General features: G+C 33.1%; 1 protein-coding gene across 1 annotated transcript in view; it reads left to right on the forward strand.

Annotated features, from left to right (window-relative positions):
• Positions 1–26,193, forward strand: part of FRMD6 (FERM domain containing 6) — a 100,829-nt gene that overhangs the window by 64,694 nt on the left and 9,942 nt on the right. Inside the window, exons 6-12 of the mRNA XM_051977940.1 lie at positions 2,782–2,968; positions 3,449–3,604; positions 6,058–6,123; positions 11,543–11,611; positions 12,394–12,568; positions 15,861–16,196; positions 16,807–16,938. Of these exons, the coding sequence (XP_051833900.1) occupies positions 2,782–2,968; positions 3,449–3,604; positions 6,058–6,123; positions 11,543–11,611; positions 12,394–12,568; positions 15,861–16,196; positions 16,807–16,938 (1,121 nt within the window). The remainder of the gene's footprint in view (positions 1–2,781; positions 2,969–3,448; positions 3,605–6,057; positions 6,124–11,542; positions 11,612–12,393; positions 12,569–15,860; positions 16,197–16,806; positions 16,939–26,193) is intronic.

Raw genomic sequence — 26,193 nt, forward strand, 5'->3', positions numbered from 1 at the left:
GTACATTAAACTGGTTGCATTAAATTTGGAGGGCATCTATAAAAAATTTACTTCTAGTGGATTTTATTATGTAAATAACTTAAATACTAAATAATTCATAGAAATTGATGATTTAAAATAAAGTTTTTCCTTAAAATTTCCCTTAAAAAATAATCCCCTAAATGTACTAAGTCACATGTTTGACTTGTTTGTTTTTATGCCCCAAGAAACATGTAAAATGAGAAAAGTGAATTTAGCTGAATAATTACAGACAATAAGATTTGCTTTTATGCTATGCCATTTGTAGCTTTGAATAGTAGAATCAAGAAAACATGCATTCATGTTCTGTTAGCTGTGTGATCTTGGAAAAGTCATTTTCTATGACTTAGTTTCAGAAAAAGTGCCACTCCCTTCATTGCAGAGTAAGTTTTCTTAGCTGGGTGCTCCCCATTTCTTTTTCTTTAATCCAGTGAAATAATAGATCTAATCATTATCATTATCTCTATCCCCTTAGATAAAAATAAATCAAAGAAAAATGTGAAGTCTTCTTTCCTCTTTAATGGCAAAAATTCTTATGAATTCTTGTGATTTAATATAATTGGTTATGAAAAAAAGGAAAGTGCATTATTTATCTACTCATTAATTGTCTAGGGCTTGTAAGTGGTTAATACAAATCAAAACACCATGTAGCCAGTTTTTTTTTTAAATCTCTTTAAGTTTTTTTTACCTACAGGGGGTTGGGGAGGAAAGGAAGAAAAGAAACATATATAAACACTTTATTTTGAGTACTACATAGTTAAGCTTGACTTTTCCCCAGAATCATTCACTGTCTCTTTTTTTAATTTAACTTTTAAAAATAAAATTTCTATTCTCTCCCACTACCTCCTTTAGTGAAAAATAAAGAAAAATAAAGCCCTTATAACATATATGATATCAAGCAAAACAAATATCCATATTGACCATGTATTAAGAATATGACTCAGTCTTCATTCATATCTCTTCAGAAGCATGTTTAATAATTCAGTTAATCAGAGTTTTTAAGTCTTTAAAAGTTGTTTGAATTATCGTATAGATTGCTCTCTTTGTTTGCAAGTTGATAAAAATCATCTTCATGTTCACCATTCCCTTTATTATTTTTATGGCATTCTTATGCCATATATCCCAATAGAACTAAAGGGATATTAGTTTCCAGCTGTTTGCCACCATAGAAAGAACTGCTATAAATATTTTTGTACCTGTATGTTCTCTTCGTCTTTACTTTTTTTGAGCATAGACCTAGTAGTGAGCCTATTAAATCAAAATGTTCATACAATTTAATAACTTTTACCCTCTAGCTTTATTGAAAATCCACTAACATTATCACCCAAGTAGCATGAGATAAGTCTCATGAGTTGTATCACTAAGAAAATAGAGATAAAAGTTAAAAAGGGAGGAAAGAGGGTCCAAATTTCTATGCATTAACAACAACACAAAATTTTCTTAAAGTATAAATTCTTATTGTGATTTGGTTTTCTCAACAAATCTCCAATATTTTCTCAAAATCCCAATATTGAATTAATTTAATAGGAATGTTATGTATTTCTGATTTACTCTTAATACTTTACTCCTCTTAAACCTATTCTTCTTCATTATTAATACCTATAACCTTTCTGTCTTAGTACTTTTTTCAGGACATCAGTCTTACTCCGATTACACTGTTTTCCCTTCTTAGTTCTGATACTCTAGTAAACTAGTTCAACCCTACACATATATCCTCTATTCTTGAACCCTCCTCCCCCCCCAGGTCCCTTTTCCTACCATTGATCCTATTAATCCTGCTTTATTCTTACAAGATGCCTCTTCCACTTCTGCTCAAATGCTGCTAACCAGAGCTGGAGAAAAGCATGTAATCAATTTGAGTGGAACCTCTTTATATATCTTGAATCTCTTTATATATCTTATCTAAACTGAACCTTCATTGCAGCAGTGCAGTCCTTTTACTCTTCCATAACTGAGTTTGTAGTTTTATCAAACAAATACTTGTTCTAAATTCTTTCTTTTCTCCTTGAGTCTCTTACTGCACCTGCTTCTTTCCCTCAGTTTTTTTTTTTTTTTTAGATTTTTAAAAAAATTATAGCTTTCTATATGCAAAGCATATGCATGGGTAATTTTTCTTTTTTTCCTTTTTTATTTTATAATAACTTTTTATTGACAGAACCCATGCCAGGGTAATTTTTTACAACATTATCCCTTGCACTCACTTCTGTTCTGATTTTTCCCCTCCCTCCCTCTACTCCCTCCCCTGGATGGCAAGCAGTCCTATATATGTTAAATATGTTGTAGTATATCCTAGATACAATATATGTATGCAGAACTGAACAGTTCTCTTGTTGCACAGGGAGAATTGGATTCAGAAGGTAGCATGGGTAATTTTTCAATATTGACCCTTGCAAAAACTTCTGTTTCAACTTTTCCCCTTTTTCCTTCCACCTCTTCCCCTAGATTTCCCCTCAGTTTTACTCAGAAAATTTATTTGCTCTCCCCTTAACCCTTCCTCCAAATGAAATGAATTTCTTTTAAAAGTAAGCACTTTTTGACCTAGAATATTTTTTTAAACTCTTGCTCTGCTGTGCTTTTTTCATTAATCAAGTGCTTGTTGCAATATACCTTCTATTCAATGAGGAAAATAGACATTCACAAAAAACAAAAGCCTGTTAGTAAATGTAAAAAACATAAAATGTAAAAATTTCGTGTGTGTGTGTGTGTGTGTTTTTACATGCCAGATCATCAATATCCAAGTTCTGTTTTTACTTTTTTTCCAAGTGATAGAATAGCAAGATATTATTATTATTGGCACTTGAGAAAACAAGTTCTTCACTCCCACTGTATGCTTCAAGAGGAGGCCTACTTCTTGCTGGCTGCTTTTGCATTGCAGGCTGATCTTGGAAACTTCAAAAGGAATAAACACTGTGGGAAATATTTTGAGCCAGAGGCTTATTTCCCATCTTGGGTAGGTACTGTTTTAAAATTTTAAAGAATATTTTTCCACCAGTTCTCATTGCTGCTGTTATTTCTTATCATTTTTTTCTTTTTTTAAGGCAAAAATGCAGAACTACTAGAAAATACAAACTTTAAGACTTATAAGAATAATAGAAAATAGTAGTAGTTCTATATAATGTCTGTTGATAAAGTCTGCTTTAGGGGGTGCTGAAAAAATATTGACATTATTAGTATTCTTTTTCTTGACATTTTATTGGCTAGAATTTTCATTTGTACTTTTGTTTATTGGAATTTTTCATCTTTTGAAAGGACAGACACTACTATTAAAAAGGTGAAATAGTTCTTAATTTTCCCATTTCTGGAAAAAACAAATGAGGAAACACAAGTAAAATATCTTAATTTAAAAGTGCAAATAGGAAAGAACAAAGAAACAGTTTGTATGTCTTTCCATTTCTCCAAATAGATATTGAACTCTGTTTTATTCCAACAGGTTATTACAAAGCGAGGGAAGGATTACATCCTAAAACACATTCCAAACATGCACAAAGATCAGTTTGCACTAACTGCCTCTGAGGCACATCTTAAATATATTAAAGAGGCTATCCGACTTGATGACATCGCTGTTCATTACTACAGATTGTATAAGGTAATGGAGTAAAATCAGTTTTGCAGCTTCAGTCAAGAGATACTTTTAGTTTTGAAAGGGGCATTCATTTCCAAACAAAACATATATGCATATCACAGACATTTCATTGTATTTATAGCACATTTTAAACAATTATATTTGAATTTCTATTTGGTTACTGTGAATCAGTCTTTTTAACTTAACTTTTTTAACTTATGGGGCAGGATATAATTTTTATATAGTATAATTTTATTATATGTATAATACATAATATATTGTTTTAACATAAAATATGTTGTATAAGATAAAAGGATATAGTTTGTATAATATGACTTTTATATAATATTAAAAATAAAGATAGAAATGGGATAATGAATATTTTTGAATGGTTTGTCAAACAGATAAAATATTTTATAATGCCCCACGAATCTATTAATAGTTCCCCTGACCATAATAAAATTTACCTCTAAGAGTGTCATTAGAAAATTATTTAGTCATTCTGATATTTTATTAGATAATTTTTAAATTGTTTGAAGTGAAACTAGGAAACTTTTATACCCTAAAATAGTGTCCTTACAAACTTGAGTGTTTCCTTCAAGTATGATTTTTAACATGACAGGAATAGAGAAAAAAGCATCATTGAAGTCAATAACTACATACCATTAGACCCCAGGCCATCTGCCTTCTCACATTGTTATACAAGAAGCCGATATTACAAATTACTTTAGTTTCTTTCCTTTCCATCATTGAGGAAAAATTATCTTTCACCCCCTTAGCTGAAATACTATTGTTGGGTGTTATAGATACTGGACAGTTTAGGCATCTCTAAGGATTTCCTTACCCTTGACTCTGTTCAGAAGCTACTGAAAGAGCCTGCACAGGTACTAACTCTGAAGAAACCATGATACTTTCTCTCCATTGTTTGTCTTTGAAAGCTTCCCTTCAATTATCCAAATAGTGCAAGCCTTTGGGGGAAGCCTTAGAAATCAAAAGGTTGAACTGAAGGGCTCCTTTTGCCCTGGTACTGAATTTCCCCATATAGATTTATTAGCTATTCCATCTATTCACCTTCAAATGCATCTTTAATCATTCCCTTACAATGGTAGCCATTTTCACAATTTTCTCCAGGATAAATTGTCTTTGCCTTCTGCCCATCTATTAGGATGGTAAACTTTAACTTTCCCCCATTTCTGAATTGTGTGTTTATACCTAAAATAGTATTTGTTGAAGCCCGAATTGTCCTTTTTTTTTTTTTAAATCAAATTCCACCAGTTAATTAGCCTACATCTATTTAGTAAGAGAGACCTACAGCTGAAGCCTGAAGTCATGGACTTGTCACAAGTTACATGGCATGGAGGTGTTTTTAGCTATTAGAGAATCAGCCAGAATAATGAAAAAGATTGAAGATAGAGAGTGGGGATAACAGAAAGACATTTCTTGGGAGATTTCCTAAAGAAGACAAGATGAATCGAGGTCACTTGTCCATGTAGAAAGGGGTTTTTCTTGGCTAGGAGGTCTTCATGTGAGACATAGGTAAGAGAAAAGAGTGACAGAAGGTATCTGGAAGTAAGAAGAGGGAGCAATCATTTAATAACCTCAAAATTTTCAATAAAATATGAAGGCAAGGTTCACAGCTAAAAGTATGAAAGAAAAGAAGCCATGAAAGGTTTGAGGATGAAGAAAAAGGTTTCAAAGAGCCACTGTGAATAGGATAGGGAGTTAATTAAAGAAGAGAAAAAGGATTGCTTTTCCCCAATGAGGGTTCGATATAGGTTATGTAAAGTATTTGTTGTTCTTTAAGCTTTTATCTACTTCTCCCTGGACTTCTTGTATGTATGGGATAGTATGTCACAGACTTTGGGAATGGAAATGCTTTATATCAACTGTTCTTAATACTCCTTTAGTAAATACTCCTTTCTAATTAAATCTAACTCACTAATACTCCTCTGCCCTTCTTGGTGCTGGAGTTCTAGCAACTTAGTTCTGAGGATGCAAATTTTCCATACGAGATGGGAGTTGGAGCTACTAGGCCCAGAACAAGCGGTACACAACTCCTGGCAGAGTGGTTGAACTACAGGTCCAAAATAAGACACATTTTCTCATATGACCAAATAAAAACAGAGGAACAGACAGAAATAATCATTGAAACATTTTTGAAATATGTGAAAAGAGAACAGAACCAAGTTCAGAAAAAAGAGACATGGTTTAGTTACTATCATGTTAAATTAAAAAAAACTGCCTATAATAGGTTTATGTACAACATTTATATTTTTATATATTGAATTGATCATATTCAATCACATTGTTCAATCATGATGTTAAAATCATAACCAAAAAAATGAAGAATGATGAGACTATTTATCCCATTGATTTTTGATATTGCTCTTAACTTTCTTCTTTTTTCTTTCAACTTTTTTCTATGTGCTGTGGATTAAAATTTGTATTTTTCTTCAAAAGATGTTTTGTTCCCATAGGATAAACGGGAAATTGAAGCGTCATTAACTCTTGGGCTAACCACACGAGGAATACAGATCTTTCAGGTAGGTAAATGGAAAATCGTTATCATATGGAATGGGCTATTTTTTTCTTGGATAATGTATGCATATTTTATTTGCCACAATGCCGGTTTCCCTGAGTTTAACTAGATATTTTTTTCCACACTTGTGTAAGTCAGAAGATGATGTAGGCCTTGAAATAGTTCTTGCCAGTCATTATGATTATTCTCCTCCTTCCTTTTCCCTCCAGAGAGCTATATTTTAACTACAGGAAATATGTCAGTCAATGTCCACAAATACATTATAAAACACTGATTTGGAGGCTTATGATACAAGTCTGATAAAGGCATTTGTGAGTGAGAACATTAGAAAAATCATACAGAGAGAATGAAAGCTTGACAGACTTTTCCATGTGATCTTCATGATTAAAATGTTTTAAAGTGGGGCTGAAAAGCTTTGAACTATGTAGGGGTCAGAAGACTAGTTCAGCTTTGCCACTAATTTATTCTGTGACCCTGGAGGAAACCATAAGACTGAGCCTTAAAGTTCTCCCTTGTAAAACAATAGCATGTTGTGAATAAAGTGCATTTTGTACATTAAAATTGTATTCAAATGTCAAAATGTCAGATTTCTTATCTAATAAGCCAGTTGATAAACCTCTGATAAACCTCTCAGCTCTAAATCTTTGATCCTCTGATCTTTTGATACTTGTTCTTGTTTGGCCTATGAAATATTTTTTAATTATTATACATAAGAATCTTTATAAACTCCTCATAGCAGTGTAGTGTTTCTTTAATGTGACCTCAATTCTCTTAAGAAGATAAATTGTGTTAGAGAACTACAGGCTGCTCAAGTCCATTTAGAACATTATTAGGCATAATAACTCATAGTGAGCCAAATGATACTTTTGTTATTTCAGAATGTTAAATTAAACTCTTACATTAAACAGGATGACAAATATAATATTTGTCTAATGTTCTTCCATTTTGCAACATTATAGAAAAAGGGAAATTTTTCATTTTTTTAAATATTGCATTATCTTCTTATAAAACTTTTGATATATTAAAAAAAAGCTTTAAGACATTGATAATTAAGAGTTAAGGAGGTGTACCACATAACAAATAAAGAAGAGAATAATTAACAATATTATTACATATAATTCCCTTTGAATTCCAGCTGTAAATCTTCATTTACATGCTTTCAAAATGAGAAATGGTGTTTGATATTCTTGATTGCTTGAAATTGGTTTTGTAAAGTGGGATTAATAGGATAAATTTCAGTTAAAACTAAAAACATACCATTTCCCCCACATTGGACACTTTTAACTCTTTCCATCTGACTGCATCTTCCCCTGATCACCCTTATTCTATGTAAGTTATCTTCCCGTAATAAAATTTGCTTGTTGCATTTTCTTTCTGTCCTCTGTCTCATCATATTTGTATCTATTTTGAGTTTGAGTTCCTTTTAGCCAATTCTCCTCAGTTTTTGTTCAGGGCTTTGGCTATCAATTTGGTAGCTCCACTCGATTTTCAAGACTTGTTTTAGGGAATTCAGAGAGCAAGAACTCTAAATCATGAATCTTAGCAGCAACACATTTTGGAACTTAAAATCTTTCCAAGTTTGTATCAAAACAGGATGATACAGTAAAGAAAGTATTGCTTCTTCATTTTTTAAGTCATTTTGGGGAGAGAATTCTGGAAAAATGACTGAATAGGTCAGAAAATTCCAAGCTCTCCAGATTTTCTTCACAAACAAGACAAAACAGTGCCTCAGGGGAGCAAGAACAGTGGTCTTCTGGAGACAAAGGAAGAAGTTCTGAAGAAAGCTCCCTGGATAAAAGTTTCGCCAGTATGAAATGTGAAAACCTCCAGGCTAGTTCCTATGAAAGAACCAGTGAGGAATCCTTGGGTTAGCTGGGTTTGGGAGATAGCTTTGGCCTCAGCCACAGGAATTTTCAACTTCCAGACAGTCTGGAGAGTTTTGGTTTCTAAGTTTGGTAAAATTGAAGGGACATCAGAACCAGTTATGCTGCTTGCCTTGGGCAAGAAGAAACTAGCACATTCCTAGGAACTGCAGAAGCAGTGGGGCAGGGATGCTTTTGGCTATAAGCACTTAACAGGAGAGCAGAATTTTTAGTTTCCATTCCAGGCTGGAGGTCTAAAAAGAAGATTTTAGCCATTGGAGGGTTCTCAATGAGCAAGGGTATTTCCATCATAGTGTGCCAGGGGGCGCTACCTATGACATAGAAGAAGAAAGGAGTATAGAGATTGGGTTTAAGACAGAGCTCAAAAAATAACAATAAGAAGGACTTGTAACTACGAGCACCATCTCCTCACATCCCAGGACTAGAAATGATCATACTAACAAACTGCAATAAAATTATTTTTAATGAGCCAGCAAAGGAGAAAGTTATTATGGGAATAGAGAAGAGAAGGGTTCATCTTCACAGAATACTGAAGCAAAAAAAGCTTCAACCCCAAAGAGTAACATCAAATGATTACCTACCCCAAAAGAATTCACAGAAAAACTCAAAAAAGACTTTCACAAAATTAACTGAGAGAGATGGAGGAAAATTAAAAAAAAAAAAAACATACACACACAAGAACAGTCCAAGAAAATCAAGAAAATTATGAAGTCAATTGGAAAAGGAAATCCAGAATAACATCAAGAGAAAAAAATGACTCCCTGAAAAATAGAATTGGGCAAGGAGAAAATAGTAAAATTATAAAAGACCAAGAAATAATAAAACAAAACATAAAGAATGAAAAAAAATGGAAGAGAATACGAGGCATCTCAAGAAAAATAGCTGATCTAAAGAACAGCTCAAGAAGAGAAAATATAAAAAGCTATGATCAAAAAGAGTTAATACAATAATGCAAGAAATAATTAAAGAAAATTGTCCTAAAGTGTTAGAACAAGAGGAGAAATTAGAAATAGAAGGAAAAAAAAGAGATCCTCCAAGGAAAGCCTTAGCCAAATGTCATAGCCAAATTATGAAACCCCCAGGTTAAGGAAAAAAATCATGAACAGCAAGAACAAAAGAAAAAAAAAAGAACTACAATTAGAAATAGACAAGACTTTGAAGCAATCACATAAAAAGACCACAGATGTTGGTCTATATATTGAAGAGCAGAATAACTGGAGTGGTGCCAAAAATATATTAAAGTTAAGCATAATATTGAAGGAAAAAATTGAATATTCAATGAATTGTTAGATTTTCAGAATTTTGTTGCAAAAACCCTGAACTTCATAGAAATTTTGACAGATAAAGAGCAAATGAAATATAAGCTAAACCTCAAAGACTAATTGCAAAGGTAATTACAAAAGTAAAAGCTTACTGAGGCAAGGCTAAAGGTTTACATTTATATGTGGAAATGTAAATTGTATGTCTAAGACTGTCCATAGTAATTGGGTAGTTTGAAAGAAAGACTGCGATAGAGTTGAGTATGATGTTATTCTCAAAAGCAGAACTATGTAGGAAAAGATAAAAAAGAGGTATCTCATACAAATAAGATGAGAGAGGAAGACTGGTAGTTCTGGAAGCGAAATCTCATTGGGAATGAATTAAAGAGGGAACAGTGTGGGAGCGGAGTGGGTGTGTGTGTCTGTGTGTGTATGTGAGAGAAAGAGAGAGATCTAGAAGGGCATAGAAGTTTTCTAAATTTAGAAAGAAATAAGAACACTGGGTTAGGGAGGGGGAGAGAATAAGGGAGGTGTTTTTAGAGGGAATCCTACTCATATCAGATCTGAATTAAAGAGAGAATGAACACATTTAGAAGGGAATAAAACTCTTCTATGTGTAGATTAATGGTAATGGGATAAAGATGGAACTTCTGAATTCAAATAAAAACAAGAGGGGGCAGGAATAAAGTGGGGGAGAAGATCAGGGATAATTTCTTGAAAAGGTGGGTATTATTAGAAATAAGAAGGTAAAATAGTGGGTGGAATTAAAGCAGAGAAATGAGAAAGGATAGGAATAGGATGAGAAGGCTAGTAAGGAAAATAGAAAAAGAAAAAACAAATAACAAATACAGTTTAGAATGTGAGTTGGATGAATTCACCCATAACAGATAATAGATTAAAAATGAAAACTCAATAACTTATTACGTTTAGGAAATGTTATAAAAATGAGAGATAAACACAAACATAAAATAAATACCAGGAGTAGAATTTATTTTTTAAAATAAGAGATAGGAAGGCAAATAAGCATTGTGCAAACTTACATAAATGTATGTGAATGCATGTAGGGATATGTGTGTGTGTGTGTATATATATATATATATATATATATATATATGTGATTACAGGTATCTATATGTATATATGCATATATATGTATGTGAATTATATAGGGTGTGTGTGTGTATAAATATATGCATATTTAACTATAGCCTGCTTCGGAGAAGTGTGGGGAAGGAAAGGAGAAAAAAAAGGAATAAAGTAAAAAGCACAACAGAGAATAAAAGAAAACCTGCAAGGAAGCCAAAAAAAAAAAAAAAAAAAAGATGGACAGTTCTGAATACAAATGCGTTCTATTGTTATATAAACTTTCTTGAAATGAAAATTTACTGTTACATATTTGGAATCCTGTCTTATGATCTGCTGTGCACATGACAATTCCTCCCCCTCCCCTTTTTCTAATTTTTTTCTATTTTCTATTTAAATTTTGAACAAATAAATATTTTTTTTAAAAAAAGAAGCTGAGATAGTAATTATGATCTTAGACAAAGTAAAAAATTTACTCACAAGAGAAAAATAGGGAAACCATTGTATGTCATCTGTATTAATCAGTATTGTTTTAGATTTTTAAAATAACTAGACAGAATAAGATTGGAATATTGCTGTGGTATAGGAAATAATAAGCTGGTAGATTTAGAAAAATATGAGAAGACTTAGATTGTGAAGGAAGGAGTTATCCACTTTCAGAGAAGTAGAGGACAAGTGGAAAGAAGTATAGTATGGTCTTATATGCATATATATGTGCATACCCCTATATATATATATTTAATTGTAGCCTTTTGGGGGTAGAGGGAAAGCACGGGAGATGGGAATAAATACATAAAGCAAAAAAAGCACTGCAGAATACAAAATTAAACTTACAGGGAAGTAAAGAAAAAAATGAATTGCTCTGAATATAATGCATAATATTTATTTTATAGGCTTTCTTGAAATGGAAATTATCTTATATTTGGATCTTTTCACATGCTGTGCTGTGCACATGGCAATGTTTTTTCTTCTTTTCTTCTTTTGTACTTAAGTTTAAAATAAATAGATTTTTAAAGTCATTTCCAATCTGAACTAAGTAAATTATATCAGGAATTATTTGAATAAGAATTTCTTCAAAGACATTTAATTATCTCTTTCAAATTTTGATTGCTATGTTTTGTTTTGTGAGTTTGAAAGGTATTTTAAAATGTTTTTAGTTTTTCCTAGTTAACCTTCTGTTATATAATTCTTTCTACAGAATATCAATGAGGAAAAACAGTTACTTTATGACTTCCCTTGGACAAATGTTGGAAAACTAGTATTTGTTGTAAGTTCAAGATCATTAGATTGATAGGTCTGTATTTTCTGTAATTCCATCCCAGGACACAGTTGTTAAATTTTCTTATCCTACCCGGTGTCTTTAAGCACATCAGGTGAAACAACCTTACAAGAAGTTGTTACTTCTAATGGAATAATTTTCATGTATATAGAACAAGTAGTAAGACAATGAAAAGATTATGTGTTCCAAATGCTAACTCTACTCATAGCTAAAATTGTTACTACTATCTAATTTTGCTTCAAAAGTTGCTAGCAATTTTTACAGTAAATATTTTATGATGTCAAAGTAAATTTTTCTTAACATTGTTTAATCTTATATGGTAATTATATTAAAAAACCATTCTTGGGTAGAATGGCCAACTTAGTGTGCTTTCATTTAATATTAAGGAGGCATTACTACCATAAGTCAAATCTTGAGATTTCAAGTTAAAAAATACTGAAAAAAAGATATTAAAATATCAAGGAATTAGAATCAGGATCATATAGAACTGTTATAGCTATTATAAAGAAAAAATCTTATAACATTCGAGAAATAAAAGAATAAAGACTTACAATCAAGAATTATATGTAAAAATAGTAACATGTATATATATGTGTGTATGTATATATATATATATATATATATATATATATATACTTATGGATATGAATATTATCTATGAGAGTACTGGGTGCAAGGTGAGGGTAAACAGGAATTCACTTATTATTTAAAGTGCATATACATTCATATGCTTAATTTCTGGTTTTGTTCTTGTTTTTTGCTTAACATAGGGTAAGAAATTTGAGATTTTGCCAGATGGATTGCCATCAGCCAGAAAGCTCATATACTATACTGGATGCCCCATGCGTTCCAGACACCTCTTAGAGTTACTCAGCAATAGTCATCGTCTCTACATGAACCTACAACCTGTTCTCCGTCATATTAGGAAGCTTGAAGAGAATGAAGGTATTTAAAGATTTATAATATTTGATGTGCCTGATTCTAAAAGCAAAGGTTTCTATAATCTGAGTTCCAAAATCTATATATGTGAAAGATCAGAGAATTTGAGGCTTCAGCTCCTGAGTGTTTAGAAGATCTACATACTCAGTGACTAGAGAATATTCTTTTGATGCTAGTCTTAGGATTGAATGACTAAAATGATAACAGTGATCATTATCTGTTTCTTGAAGACATTCATGGATATGCTTGGTAGCTAGTCAGAAAATCGAAAGGGAATTTGGTGTAACCAAAAAAAAAATTGTAACTTTTTATTGTCTTTGAAAAATTGGCAAATTATTTCTCTCTAGGTATTAGTTTTTCCAGCTTTCAAATAATAGTGCTTGGAAAGATGACTTTTCAGATCACTTCCATCTTTCAATAGCTGACTATGACAAATATATTATATAAGGTTATAATTGTACCTAGGACAGCAATTGCCACTTTTAAAAAATTTATACTTTCCCATTTTTTAAAAATTTAATAGCATCCTTGATCACTAAAGGAGGTACTAGGTATATAATGATCTCCTGGTTCTGCTCATTTCACTTGCATCAGTTCGTGTAAGTCTCGCCAGTCCTCTCTGTATTCATCCTGCTGGTCATTTCTTACAGAACAATAATATTCCATAACATTCATATACCACAGTTTACCCAACCATTCTCCAATTGATGGACATCCATTCATTTTCCAGCTTCTAGCCACTACAAATAGGGCTGCCACACAGCACATACAGGTCCCTTTCTCTTCTTTAGTATCTCTTTGGGATATAAGCCCAGTAGTAGCACTGCTGGATCAAAGGGTATGCACAGTTTGGTAACTTTTGGGGCATAATTCCCGATTGCTCTCCAGAATGTTGGATTCATTCATAACTCCACCAACAATGCATCAGTGTTGCAGTTTTCCCGCATCCCCTCCAACATTCATCATTATTTTTTCCTGTCATCTTAGCCAATCTGACAGGTGGGTAGTGGTATCTCAGAGTTGTCTTAATTTGCATTTCTCTGATCAATAATGATTTGGAACACTCTTTCATATGAATGGAAATAGTTTCAATTTCATCATCTGAAAATTGTCTGTTCATATCCTTTGACCATTATCAATTGGAGAGAAGAATTCTGATGAAGATGATAATAGCTATGCTAAATCTGTTAGCTATACCACATGCATTTCTAGAAAATCTCTGAAAAGGATTCAAGTTGAAAAATGATGAAAATTAAAAAAAAAAAAAAACCAGAAGCAAACTTCTTTCCAGACCACAACAACTCAAAAAAACAACCAGTAACTAGCTGACAATGGTCCCAGAGAAGCACCACATTCAGGGAAACGAGCTCAAGGCTAAAAAATGAGCCCATGGTTCAAAAGAAAATAAATCACTGTGAACAGAAGAGAGAAAATCTTACCAATGTAGTGGATACAAAGTTGACCTCAAAATCAAGAAAAGCTCTATTCCATTGTGGATTCTGACATATCATGGCTATGTGACTCAGGGCAGGTCATTTACATTTTCAGGAACAGAAGTAACTCTATACTGAGAGTTACAGAGGAAATGATCTCCTGCATTGGTAGAATTGTACCATTGGTATAATGGTAGAAATATACCTTTGAAAATACAGATCCTTATCTTATATTAAATATGTTGATTAGATGATAATATTAGATAATAAGCATATTAATTTAGTGTAACTGTTTTTTTCCTCTGGTACTTACGGCTGTTTCAAAAGTTTGTTCCTGTAAGGAATGTGCACATCAGTTCAATTTCTTTAGTGTGAATGCTCCTTTTAAACATTCTCCCTAAAATCTAGTTTCTACAATTTACAAAATAAACTTTTTTCTACTTTGTAGGTATTACAAAGGTAAAACTGTAAACTCTGTTCAGTGTAATGCAACTCAGTGCCAACTGTGTGCCAGATAAATAGGTATTGAAGAAGATACAAAGAAAACAACTTCTAGGCTCAAAGAATTTACCTTGTACTAAAGGGAAATAAGCATGTAAATTTGTGAGTGAATATGCAAATGCAATATCATTTTGGAAGTTGGAGTAAACTAGTTAGAATCCTTAGGTTTATAATAAAATAAAATTTATATTTCTTTTTTCACTTTTTTTATTTTTGCTTTAATATTTCTTGATGCATGGAGTCATTTACTTCTGATTGATATATTATAATTTTCAGAAAGTTTGTTATTTGGATAAGGTTTTATAATTTTTAATTCTCTTTTCTCTTAATTCTATGGCTTCCATAGTTCTCATTTATTTTACAAATATTTCCTCCAGTGCTTTCTTTTTAGTTAGAAAATCATTTTGAACTTGTGCCCAACAATGTGTTTTTCTTTGAGACTTTGTCTTGTGGACATTGTGGAGTCATTGTCTTCTTCTGGGTTTGTGTCTTGAGCATTCTTGTCACCATAATATCTCTTTGTGGTATGGTTTGTTTTTGCTCATTGTTCTTATGTTACTTTTTAAATTGAGATATCTCCTTGAGAGAATATCAGGTCCCTACTTAGATATGTTCTATATTCTCTAGGGTACTGCTTCTCCATTCTTGATATTGATTTTTGAGTTCTTCAAGATAGAAGCTTCTCAGGCTAAGGTCTTAGAAACTTTCAATACAGCCAGAATTGGTTGTTCCAGGGTGAAGGTCTGATTGCTGTCCTCCTAATCTGATCTTTGCAAACTTTGTTTTAATTTTAAATCTTGGCAACACAATTCTGAGCTTGCCCTTGGTTGGAGCTCCAGCAGACTACTGCAGGCCTCAAATACTGTTAGCTAGTTGGAAAGTTATGCTTCCTGCTTTGGTTATTCAACTACAGCCTTCAGACAAGTCCAGGACCTGGATTTGAGACTCCTCTCCAAAGTTAGACTACTAAGTTTCTTGCCATGTTCTACCACTGCTAGGCATAATTCTCTTAAATCTGTCCTAGATCTGCAGCCTTTCTCTCAGACAAGGGAGCTGCCTATTGGTACCTGTTCCTGTCCCCTTCACTATGTCAGGCACCTCTGTGCTAGATTTATAACTTCTATTTTACCTAGTACACAACCTCAGGCTCCCATTCAGTGTCTTTCTGTTGTAAGATTCCAATTGGTACCCTCCTAGCTAGACCTAATATCCCCACTGTCTGCAGACTTCCACCTGTTTCCCTGATCCAACCTGGTATTGAAGTTATTACAGATTCTATTACTGAATTCTTGTAATATTTATAGACAAGTTCCATTCATGTTTTAATTAAGGATAATGACAAAGATATGTTACTTACCTTATAGAAAAGAAGCAGTATCGAGAGTCATACATCAGTGACAACTTAGACCTCGACATGGATCACTTGGAGAAAAGATCCCAGGCAAGCGGGAGCAGTACTGGCAGCATGAAGCATAAGCGCTTCTCTCACCATTCCGCCACCAGCCACAACAGCTCCCAAACATCGGGCATTGAGACTGACACTAAAATTAGGGACACAGGGCCAGAAGACAGCTTCTTAGGCAGTGCTATCTATTACAGACTAAAAACCTGCAGCTCCATGATCAGTCATGACAGTTCCCACACCTCTGGGGTGGAAAGTGGTGGGAAGGACAGGCTGGAGGAAGACTCACAGGATGATGGTAATTTAATGGACCGGTTAACTAACATTACTTTTATTTTCACTATCTTTCTACTTTGTTTTTCCTGATTTTGCTCTATAATTGGTTCTACCTGATAGATGTTTGTGGACATACCAAATAGACTCCGTATGTAGTGATTCACCCTCCCTACATCATATAGCTGCAACTTCCTTCTAGCTATAACTGTGCATATTTGGAGTATTCCACATATGAGGAAAAATGATGATTGATAATTTTATATTTGTATAGGGCTTTATAATTTACAAAGCATTTTCACACATCCAGCTAATCATACCTAGACATCACTGACTTTTTTTTAACATGACCTCTTAGAATGCAGAAAGTGTTTTAAAAAAGATAATCCTTACAAATAGCCCCATGTTAGCTAGGGCAAATCTTGCTTAATTAATTAATTGCTTAATTAATCTTGCTTTCTATTAATGAAAAAAGTGAAAGAGGACTTTTAGGTAAGTAGTGGTATTAGACTTAAGAACTGAGCAACTATTAGTTTAGCAGTTTGCTACAATTAGAGGAGTTATCTAAAATTTTTGTACTTTCATTTTTTTTCTGTCAAATGTAAGTAAATGTTATTTTTCCTCTTTTCTATCAGAAATAGAAATGCTAGTTGATGACCCCAGAGACTTAGAACAAATAAATGAAGAGGCTGTAGATGTCAACCCAGATATGTGTATCTATATCACTGAAGACATGCTGATGTCACAGAAGCTTAATGGTTATTCAGGTAACTATTTGGGAAAATTCATATTGTTCTCAGCTGAAGCATCTACTTACTTTGGTTACAGAAGCAAGTGACTTAGAAGAAAATAGTGGAAATAAGGGTCATTTTTAGCCATACATATGCTTTGGAACAGAATCATTTTATCTTCCTTTTCTGCAAACATGCTCTCAGACCCAAAAATTATGGGTATATATTTTTCTTCTTAACAAGCAATATTAAATTATTTGAATCTCAACAGTAATTTTCTGGAATTTCAAGATATATTTGTTTGGAAAAAGCTCTGTTGAACTGGAATTTGTTGTTATGATACGTATCTCCCAAAATGACAAAAAAACCTCTTTTATTGTCTACATAGCTATATTTCAGAATTTTGCAAGACTGTAACAGTGATACCCTTGACGTGATGCTTTTTTACTTGGCTAACAAAACAGAACTGGGTCATCATGGTTTATAAAGAGCAATTAGGAAATATTTATTATTAGAAATCACTAGATTTGACTAACGGAGAAACATCGAACTATTTATCTAAGTCAATTTTAATTTTTGTACTAAACTATAGAATTATAGTTCAACTTAATATTACATTCAATTTTTAAAGGAATATTTTGAAAGTGCAATTATTGCTGAAACAGTAGCACTTTTGTAGCACTTTTTTCCCTCCTGTATTTGAATTTATTGTAACTTTTCTTAGTTTTTTTTTTTTTTTTTTCAAACAGTTACTAATGTATTTCCTAGAGCCCTAGTCTGAGACTGTGGTAAATCACACATGTGAATCCATGAAGATATAATCAAAGTTCTACTTTCTTATAGAATGCAAGTATACGTTTGGACATGGTTTCTTATGCTTCACTCTCTGTAAAAATAATTGTTGTAGAAATACAGGAGTTAGGTATTTCTGTTTCTGAACACAAGCTTCTTAAACATTCTGTACTTGTTAATCGTTTACAAGTGTTGGGTAATGAGAAATGAAAAACATTTCTAAAGAGACATTATTTCCTTTGAATAAAGACCATATTAACAAGATTCTGTAGTCAGAATTAAAATGTATCTTTCTTTAAAACTTACATTTGAGGTCATGTGACTAGGGAGATAGGGAATTAATATCTTTCTCCAAGTTTCTTTAACTTTCAGCCTTTTCAGAAAGTAATTATGCAGCAAATTTAGAATAATTTTAGCTAGCCAGATTCACAGAAGTCTGCAAAAGACAGGTAAACTATTTTATTAATTACCACTGGAGAACTCCAGTACTTAGAATATCCACAGCTCTTTTTCTACCATTCTCAGTTCATCCATAGCAAGCATACAAGCTAACTTTCAAATTTGAGCCAGGACCTGTCTTAAAAAAGAACTCTCTGTTGCTGCAGTAACTTCCAGAAAGGTATCTTCCACCCTCCCCTCAATACACAAGGAACAGCAAATACTCTCTCTAGCCATACAAAGTAAAGGAAAACAGGAGAACATCAGGAAAAGCTTATCCAGCTGAATCCAGCCTGATGACAGAGGGTCTAAAACTCATCTTAGAGTCATCCCGGTCCTCAGGATTTACTTAGAATAGGGACCTAAACCAATTAAAAGGGGCTTGTAGGCTAATCTTGGAGTGTGAGATAGAAGGTTTTGGAAATGAATATAAGTGAGAATTAAGAGTTTTCAATGTAGAATTTTAAAATTTAATTGAAACCCCAAAATACTGAAGTAAAACTTGAACAGAGGCAAAAAACAAACAAACAAACTTTAAAAGAACACATGAATTCTATATATGAGCCAAAGCGATTGACTTCGAAGGAAGTGTTCTGAGATAATATTAGGAGCCATAGGTCTTCCAAAAGGTCAGATCAAAGAACAGATCAAAAATCTTTAATCACATAATTCAGGATATATTATAAGAAAATTCTTTAGAATTTCTGAATTTCACTCAAAGCATACGTAGAAAGAATATACATAAATTACCACCAGGAAAAAACCAAAAATCATCTGTACTTCAAACTCCAAGATACATAGTGGTTAAATTTAATAATTTTAATGATAGACAATAATTTTTGAAAATAAACTGATGGCTAAGATGGCAAAATAGAGAAGGCAACCAAGCTAAACTTTCCCAACTCTACTGAAAGATGTTCAGAAAGAGATTACAAAGGACTCTTTGCTGACACGCATGCAGCTGGTGCTGATATTCAACAAATATATGTATAGTTCTGGGTCAAAGCACCAGGTCAAAGAGGAATACTGGCACTTGTGGCTATCGGGGATGGTCATGGACCCTTTCTGCGTAAAGACTAGAGCAAAGGCTAGGAGAGTAATGATTATACCTTTCCCTGGCTCCAAAATCTTGCAGACCTCCAGAGAACAAGCTCTGAAGGTACGCAATAAAACCAGCATCTTTGGACAGTACCTCCCCTCAGGTGAGTGGATATCAACTTTAACAAAGTTCAATACTAAGGAATAGACTAAGAAAAAGAAAAATGAGCAAATAACAAAAAAAAAAAAATTTGACCATAAAACGTTATTACAGTGGCAGGGAAGATAAAGACAGGGGAAGGACTCAGAAGAAAACAGTGTAGAAACAGCTCCAAATAAAGCCTCAAAGAAAAATGTTAAATTGGACTCAACACTAGCAAGAATTCCTTAAGGAAAGAAATAAGACTAGTGGCAGAAAAACTGAGAAAAGAAACTAGAGTGATGTAAGAAAATTATGAAAAGAGAATTAGAAGAATGGGGCCTAGATAGTGGAGTAAGGGCGCAGATTCATTTAACTTCTGCTTCAAATAAATAATGATTCTAAACAAATTCTAGAATAGCAGAACTGACAAAGGATGAAGTGAACAGTTGGTCAGAAGAAGATTATATATATAACTATAGGTTATATTACTTTGCCCATATGCAGATCTCAGTCACAGTCCTATGTGGCACTTCCAGAGCAAGGAGGAACACTAGCATACCAAAACTTGTAGCTACAGTGAATCAGGGACCCTTCTTACAGTTTCTGGCCGGTAAAGAGTGCTTGTAGTCACTCATGGATCAGAACTCAGGCCAGAAGAATAGTAACCACATGTTGCCTTAGATCGTGCTGCCTTGGAAGAACTGAAAATTTACAGGTTTCTAGGAACATCTTTTAAAACAGCTGCACAAAACTCCTGAAGCTTGGGGCAGTGCAGTATGCACTATGTATGCAGTATGCACTAGTGCACTATGATAACTTTAAAAGAGAGTTAAAAGTCAGGTAACTGGCTGGAAAAATGAGCAAGCAAAAGAAAAAAAATTCTCACCCTAGAAAGTTACTATAGTGATGAGGAAGATCAAAACACACACTCAGTTAAAACTTATATATCTAAGTTAAACTAAGTTAAAACTTATATATCTAAAGCTTCCAAGAAAAATATGAATTGGTCTCAGGCCATGGAAGAGCTCAAAAAAAATTTTGAAAATAGAGTAAGAGAGATAAAAAGGAAAAATTAGGAAGAGAAATGAGAATGATGTAAAAAAACCATGAAAAATGAGTCAAAAGCTTGATAAAGAACATGTACACACATTTAAAAAGGAGAATTGGCCAAATGGAAAGAGGAATGAAAATTGAAGAATAAAACTGCTTAAAAAGTAAATTGGCCAGGTAGAAAAAGAAGTATGAAAATAATTCCTTAAAAAATTAGACTTGAACAAATGGAAGATAATGACTTTTTGAGATAGAAGAACTGTCCTGATATTCTAGAACCAGGGGATAAAATAAAAATTGAAAGAATCCCACCAATCACCTCCCGAAAGAGATCACAGAATGAAAATTCCCAGGAATACTATAACTAAATTCTAGAGTTTCCAGCTAAAGAAAAAATATATATTGCAAGCAGCAAGAAAGAAAGTATTATGGAGCCATAGTCAAAATGAAAGATTTAGTAGTTTTTATATTAAAGGATTAGATAGTCTGAAATATGATATTTCAGAGGGCAAAGAAGCTAAGATTACAGCTAAGAATCAACCTATCAAGCAAAACACTATAACCTTCAGAGGAAAAAGTAGATATTTAGTGGAATTAAGAACTTTCAAGCTTCCTTGAGCTAAATAGAAAATTTGATTTTCAAATATAAGGCTCGAAAGAAGCATAAAAAAGACAAAGAGGAAAAGAAATTCATAAAAGACATAATAAGGTTAAACTGTTTATATTCCTGAATGGGAAGATGATAGTTGTAACTCAAAAGAACTTTCTCATTTTTAGAGTAGTTAGAAGGAGTGTGTGTGTGTGTAGAGAGAGACAGAAACAGAGCAAGCGAGTGGATAGGTATGAGTTGAATATGAAGGAATGATACCTTAAAAAATTAAACTAAGGGGTGAGAGAGGAATGTGCTGGGAGAAAAGGGAAAACAAGAGTTATAATGGGTGAAATTATCTCACATAAGATATAAGAAAAAGCTTTTATAGTGGAGAGGAAGAGGAGGGAGATAAGGGACAGGTAGTGAACTTTATCCTCACTGAATTGGTTCAAAGAGAAAATAACATGCATACTCAGTGGGTATAGAAATTTATTTTACCCTACAGGAAGGTAGGAGAAAAAGAGTATCAGGGAAGGGAAAGGGGTGATAGAAGGGAGGACAGAATCCAGGAAGGGATAGTCAAAAGCAAAATGCTGTTGTGAGACAGGGTGAAGGGAGAGAATAAAACAATGTCGGTGGGAAGGAGGGGAGAGGGAGTAATAAAGTTAGCAATAGTAATTGCTTTTTTGTTGTTTTTTTTTTTCCTGAATCTAAGTCCATTTCTTTCTTTTTCTAAAACATTTTAATAGTATTTTACTTTTCAAAATACATGCAAAGATAGTTTTCAGTATTCATCTTTGTAAAATCTTGTGTTCCAAATTTTTCTCCCTCCCGAAGATAGTAGGCAATATGATATAAATTAAATCATGTGCAATTCTTCTAAATATATTTCCACATTTGTAATGCAAGACAAAAAGATAAGAGAAAAGGAAAAAAAGCAACAACAATTAGAAAAATTTCTAATTCTAATTCACAAAAATTATGAAAATGTGCTTTGATCCACAGTCTCCATAGTTCTCTTTCTAGACACTTTCCATCACAAGTCTATTGAAATTGCCTTAGCAATAGTAATTGTGAAAAAAAAAATTAAAGCAAGTTTCTCTTGTAAAGCCTTCATTTCTCAAGTACACAAGAGAACTGAGTCAAATAAGAACTTTCCCTCAATTGATGAACAATCAAAAGATAGAAACAGTTTTCAAATGAAGTAATCATAAATATCTATAGCTATATGAAGAAATGTTCTATGAAATACAAATTAAAACAATTCTGAAGTACTACCATACACCTATTAGATTGGCTAATATATAAAAAGAAAATGACAAATGTTGAAGGTGATGTGGAGAAAAGGAGACATGAAGGGATTGTTGGTTAAGTCGTGAACTGATTCATTCATTATACAGAACATTTTTGAACTGTGCCTAAAGGACTATAAAACCATGTATACCCTTTGGCCTATCAATACAACTTCTAGGTCAGTATCCCCCAAAAAGATTTAAAAAAACAAAAAAGCAAAAAAAGGACCTCTATTTCCAAAAATATTTATAGCTGTTCTTTTCTGGTTTCAAAGAATTAGAAATTGAGAGGATGTTCACAAATTAGGAAATGGCTGAATAAATTGTGGTATGTGATTATGATGGAATGCTATATTCATATGTCCTTATAAGCTATAAGAAATGATGAGCAGGATGCTCTCAGGGAAAGAAAAAAAAAAAAAAAACAACTGGAATGACTTCCATGAACTGATGAAAAGTGAAATGCACTGTGTACAAAGTAACAGCAATATTTTAAGATGATCAACTGTGAATGATCTTCTAAGAAAGCACTGATGATATCTGAATACTGATTGAAACATACTTTTTGAACTTTCTTAATTTTTCTTGAGTTTTTTTCCCTTTTTTTGTCGGTTTTCTTTTGTAGCATGACTATTATAGAAATGTTTTGCATGACTGTACTTATATAACTTATATTGAATTACTTGTCTTCTCAGTGGAGGGAGAGAGAAAAGCGAAAGTGAGAGAATCTGGAATTCATAGTTTTAAAAATGAATGTTAAAAATCATTTTTATATGTAACCAGAGAAATGTAAAATATTAAGTAAATGAAAACAAAAAGGCAAACAAATAAAAATAGCTTGGTTAGAGAGGCACAAAAAACACTGAAAAAAAATCTTAAAAAAACAAAATTAATCTAAAAGAGGCTAAAATAGGCACAACAATTAAGTGAAGAAAACAACTCCTTAAAAAGCAAAATTGCGTCCAAAGAGGAGGAGAGAAGGGGAAATTGTGATTTCATTATAATCTCTCCACCAGTCAGTTGAACCTGCCTGTCAAAGAAAATGGAAAACAACTTACTTGCTCCATTATACTAAGTTTCTCCAGGTCAGAAGGACTGTTTTTTTGCCTTTGTGTTATTTCCAGCTCAGAACCATAATAGATGTTTAATTAAAGATTTTGGAATTGAATTATTGAGTTCATTGAACTGATCTTACCTGAGCCTTCCCCTTCAAAGATAATTTCCTCATTCCCTTTTACTTTTCATTACTTAGTCCTTACTCATTGCTGCCTAACACTAAAAGAATTCTACCTTGAGACTGAACCCCAGGGAAAAAGATAACCTACCTGAATTCATCACTCAAAGATTCACACTTTCTCAGCCCATCATGTCCCTAATCGATTTCAATTGTTCTGAATTCCAACTACTCTTCTCTTATCCCCCACAGCTAACACCCCTTCCACTATGTTCCCTTAATGCTTAATTCATAGGAAGAAACTTGTTTTCATCTTAAAACTTCCCTTTTCTTTCCATCTTTTTGCATTTACTTAGACACTCCCCTCTTCTCTTGAATTTCATGCTTCCTTATTCTGTTACTGAGTTTTGTTTTGTTTTGGTTTTGCCAAACCTCATCTCTGCATTATTCCCACCATCCTCTGCCTTCCCTTCTACTTATACATATGTGGTTCAAAAATACTAGAGAAAAAAAATGTAACTCATGGTGCCTGGATCCACTATACATTTGTTACGTAATTTCATCTGACCCCTCACTGCAGCCAAGGAATCCTCCCTAATTAACTCATTGTCCCACTCAGCACAGTTATTTTTCCAAACCTTTAAATTCCTCCTCAAACTTCCCATAGTTTTTCTTCCTCCTTTTCTCTCAGCTTAGAAAAAATTGAGGCCATTTGCCAAAAGAATCCTTTCCCTGCTTTCTCAACTCACATGTCCCAGATACCTTCTGGTAACTATCTCTTCCTTCTCCCCATCTCACATAATAAAGTGGCCCTTTTTGCAAAAACAAATATTTCTATATGCACAAGTGATCAATTTCCATTCCATCTTTTCTAGCAAATAGCAAATCATATCCATTTCCTATCTTCAATCTCTCCCTCTGTCTTGGCTTCTTTCCTTATACAAATATGTCCATGTCTCTTCTGTCCTCAAAAAACCCTCATTCATTAATCCATTCATCCATACTGGATACCATCCTATATCTTCTACTTCTACTGGCTAAATTCTTTGAGAAGACCATATAACACTCTCTAGTGTGGTTGCTTACCTTGTCATTTAATTGAAATAGTTCATTCCAAAATGACCATTGATCAATGACAAATCATCTCTTTTTCTCTGCCTTTATCCTTCATCACAACAGACTTTGACACTGAATCACCCACTTCTTGATACTCTATTTCTCTCTAAGTTTTCCAGCTATTGCTAACATCATTTTATTGCTACTTGTTCAATTGTTCTTTTTTGATCTCCAGGCTCTCCTGGACCATCTTTTAGTCTCCTTCTATACCAGTTATCTTGGTGATCTCATGATCCCAAGATTCAATTATGATTTCTGTGCAGATAATTCTTAGACCTCCTTATCTAGTTTAAACCCCTCTCCATTCTTATTTTCCATTAAGATTTCTTCAAATGCCTATTGTGGTTGTCCCTTAAACATTTTAAATTCAATGTATCCAAAATTAAACTTAATTTTACTTAAAAACCTTTATCTCTTCCTGATTTCCCTGTTAATGGTGAAGTCACCTAGATCCTCCCAGCGAGTGAGGTTCACAACCTACATGTCAACCAAGGCTCTTCATTCTTTTAAATCCTATATCAAATCTGTTGCTTAGTTCTCTTCCTCTGAGATTGCTTTAATCTCTTTTTATATATGGTAGGAAATAATAATTTTCTGCTTTAACTTTTACATAAATCCTCTTATGTCTTATGTCTGGACATAATTTCCTGCTTAGTTTCCCTAACTCAAGTTTCTTCTTACTCTAGTACATTTTTCATTCATTTGTCAAAGTAGTCTTCCTAAAGCAGAGATATGTATGACATGTTACCCTAGTCTGTTATCTCTAGAATCACATATTAATTCTTCCACTTGACTTTTAAGTTCTTTATAATCTAGCCCTTTTCTGTCTTATCTCCTTTTTTTTTTTTTAAAGTCTGCATTTTCTGTGATCCATTCTCAACAGATCATTCTCTATCTCCTGGTTCTATGCATTTTTACTGGCTGTACCATGCTTATTATTTCTTTATTGTATCTACCTGGGTTCCTTCAAGTCTCAGCTAAAGTCCCACCTTCTGTAAGAAATCTTTCCCTGTTCCCCTTAATGCTAGAACCTTCTTTCTAAAATTGTCTTCAATTTATCTGATTGAGATATATAGATAGATACATATATATACACACATACACATACGTCCAGTTCATACATTTTTTGCATGTTGTCCCTACCCATTAGATTGTAAATTCTTAATTCCTTAACAGGGTAAAGGCCCTGTCCTGAGTTAGAACCACATGTCGGAGGTGGTTATGATCTAGAATGTATCAACCATTCCTATTAGAATATGAGATGAGGTATTGGAAACATATCAAAGACCCCAAACTGGTTTGGGGTTTGAGGTTGTTTGTTTTTTGTGGGAGGTACTTGTGATTTAAAAAAATTGATATCTTTTATTTCTACATCCATCATTTCTAATTCCCACTTCCACTCCCATCCCCATAGCTATCATTATTCAATTCTCCTTTTAATAAGGAAAAAGAGTTAAGCGAAGTTTTGTTTTGTTTTTGAAGCAATTGTCCAGGGTCACACAGCTAGTAAGTGTTAAGTGTCTGAGATCAAACTCAAGTCCTCCTGACTTCAGGACTGTTGCTTTATCTACTGCACTATCTTAACTGCTTTAAATTAAGTAAAACTCATCAATGGAGTGACTTAGTGTGCTAGGACATATATTTCATTCTATATCTA

Source organism: Antechinus flavipes, chromosome 2, assembly GCF_016432865.1.
Source record: "Antechinus flavipes isolate AdamAnt ecotype Samford, QLD, Australia chromosome 2, AdamAnt_v2, whole genome shotgun sequence".
NCBI lineage: Eukaryota > Metazoa > Chordata > Mammalia > Dasyuromorphia > Dasyuridae > Antechinus > Antechinus flavipes.